Here is a 1431-nt window from a genome sequence, read left to right on the forward strand (position 1 = left end):
CTTTGAAAGATGATGAAAAACGTAACCAGATCATGCTGGACCTTGCTGTGTATAGGTAAAGACATTTTATTATGCGTTTATTTAATGGCATTTCTGACCCTTTTCATTCTGTTTCAATCTCTTGAGTTGTGAAACACTTTGAAATGAAACTTGGTTTGATAACAAACAGCACCAACTCCTCTCCCGGCACTTCTGTCTACCTCTGCCTACTTTTTGATTCCTACCTGAAAAACTATAAATTAACTTGTATTTTTAAAAAAATTTGTGATCAAGGCAGGAACTTTGTTTTGTTTATTTGGTCCTTCCTCCTTATAGCTCCGACACCTAAAACAGTGTCTGGCACCTAGTAGGTGCTTAATATGTACAGGAACGAATGAATGAGTGAATGAATGAATACTGATGATGGGAGCCATGCAACATTTACATGCGTGGATTATAACAGCCCTCTTTTTAAGGGCTGTTTCATATACTCTATTTTATTGAAGTTCTTGTAACCCAGTGAAGTAAGAGGGATTGTTATCCTGGAATTACCAGGAGGTGTCTGTGATTTTTCAATCATCACTGCACTTTCTGATGTTCACAATCAACGTTTTAAATAATTATTTGGCTAACTGAGCAAGGTGAAATCTACATCCCTCATGTGTTCAGAAAGTCAAGGAGAATAGCTGCCACCTGATCCTGGGGTCACTTCCCTAGAGAGAAGGCTTTGCTTACTCAGCGGGGATATGCCTTCACCGGGAGACGCAAAGCCAGTCCAGGAGAGATGGTATCAGGCAGCTGCTGCTAACAAGGCAGAAGCTGGTGGTGGCAGGCCCCAAGCTTAGTGCATTCAGCATTCCTGGCTATTCAAGCCAGTCTTAGGGGCTTAAAATAAAATATTCACGAAAAAACATGCCGAGCTGTTTTTTTGCAAACCTCTGATGTTTCAGGCCTCAGATATTTTTGGGTTAGGGGCAATCAATGCCAAGTGTATGTGTGGGTCTAAAAATGAAATTGCTGATATGTTGCATTTCCTTTGGTTGCGGATTATTTCAAGGCTAATGTTTAAAGATCTGGTTAGCATGGAAATTTTAAACTCTCTTCATTGAAAGTGGTCCCATAAGTGTGAATTTGTACTTGTAGATGCATTTGCAAACTTAATGTCTTTGAAAATCACAGGATTTAGTACATTTAATATGTTTAATTTTCAAGGTATATGGATACCTCTTTAATCGATGTGGATGTGCAGCCAACTTACGTGCGAGTGATGGTCAAAGGAAAGGTGAGTACAATGCTTTCGACTGTTACAATTTCAAAAGCCAAGCCTTGGACGAAGGTGGGTTGCCTGAAAAAAAAATTTAAGCAATTTAAAATAGAAAAAGAGAAACCCAAGCAGAGAGCTATTTTTTAGGCACATGATTTTATACCATGGGAGTGGTATTCAGCAGTAAA

General features: G+C 39.1%; 1 protein-coding gene across 5 annotated transcripts in view; it reads left to right on the forward strand.

The window, feature by feature from the left end:
- DNAAF11 (dynein axonemal assembly factor 11) overlaps positions 1-1431 on the forward strand; it is a 51515-nt gene that overhangs the window by 25582 nt on the left and 24502 nt on the right. For 4 of the 5 annotated variants that reach the window (XM_019651265.1, XM_019651267.1, XM_019651266.1 and 1 more), the window contains one exon: positions 1192-1261. In XM_019651265.1, the coding sequence (XP_019506810.1) occupies positions 1192-1261 (70 nt within the window). Of the gene's footprint in view, positions 1-9; positions 56-1191; positions 1262-1431 lie in introns of all 5 variants that reach the window. The other variant, XM_019651269.1, reaches the window with a different exon arrangement.

Source organism: Hipposideros armiger, unplaced genomic scaffold (assembly GCF_001890085.2).
Source record: "Hipposideros armiger isolate ML-2016 unplaced genomic scaffold, ASM189008v1 scaffold_157, whole genome shotgun sequence".
NCBI lineage: Eukaryota > Metazoa > Chordata > Mammalia > Chiroptera > Hipposideridae > Hipposideros > Hipposideros armiger.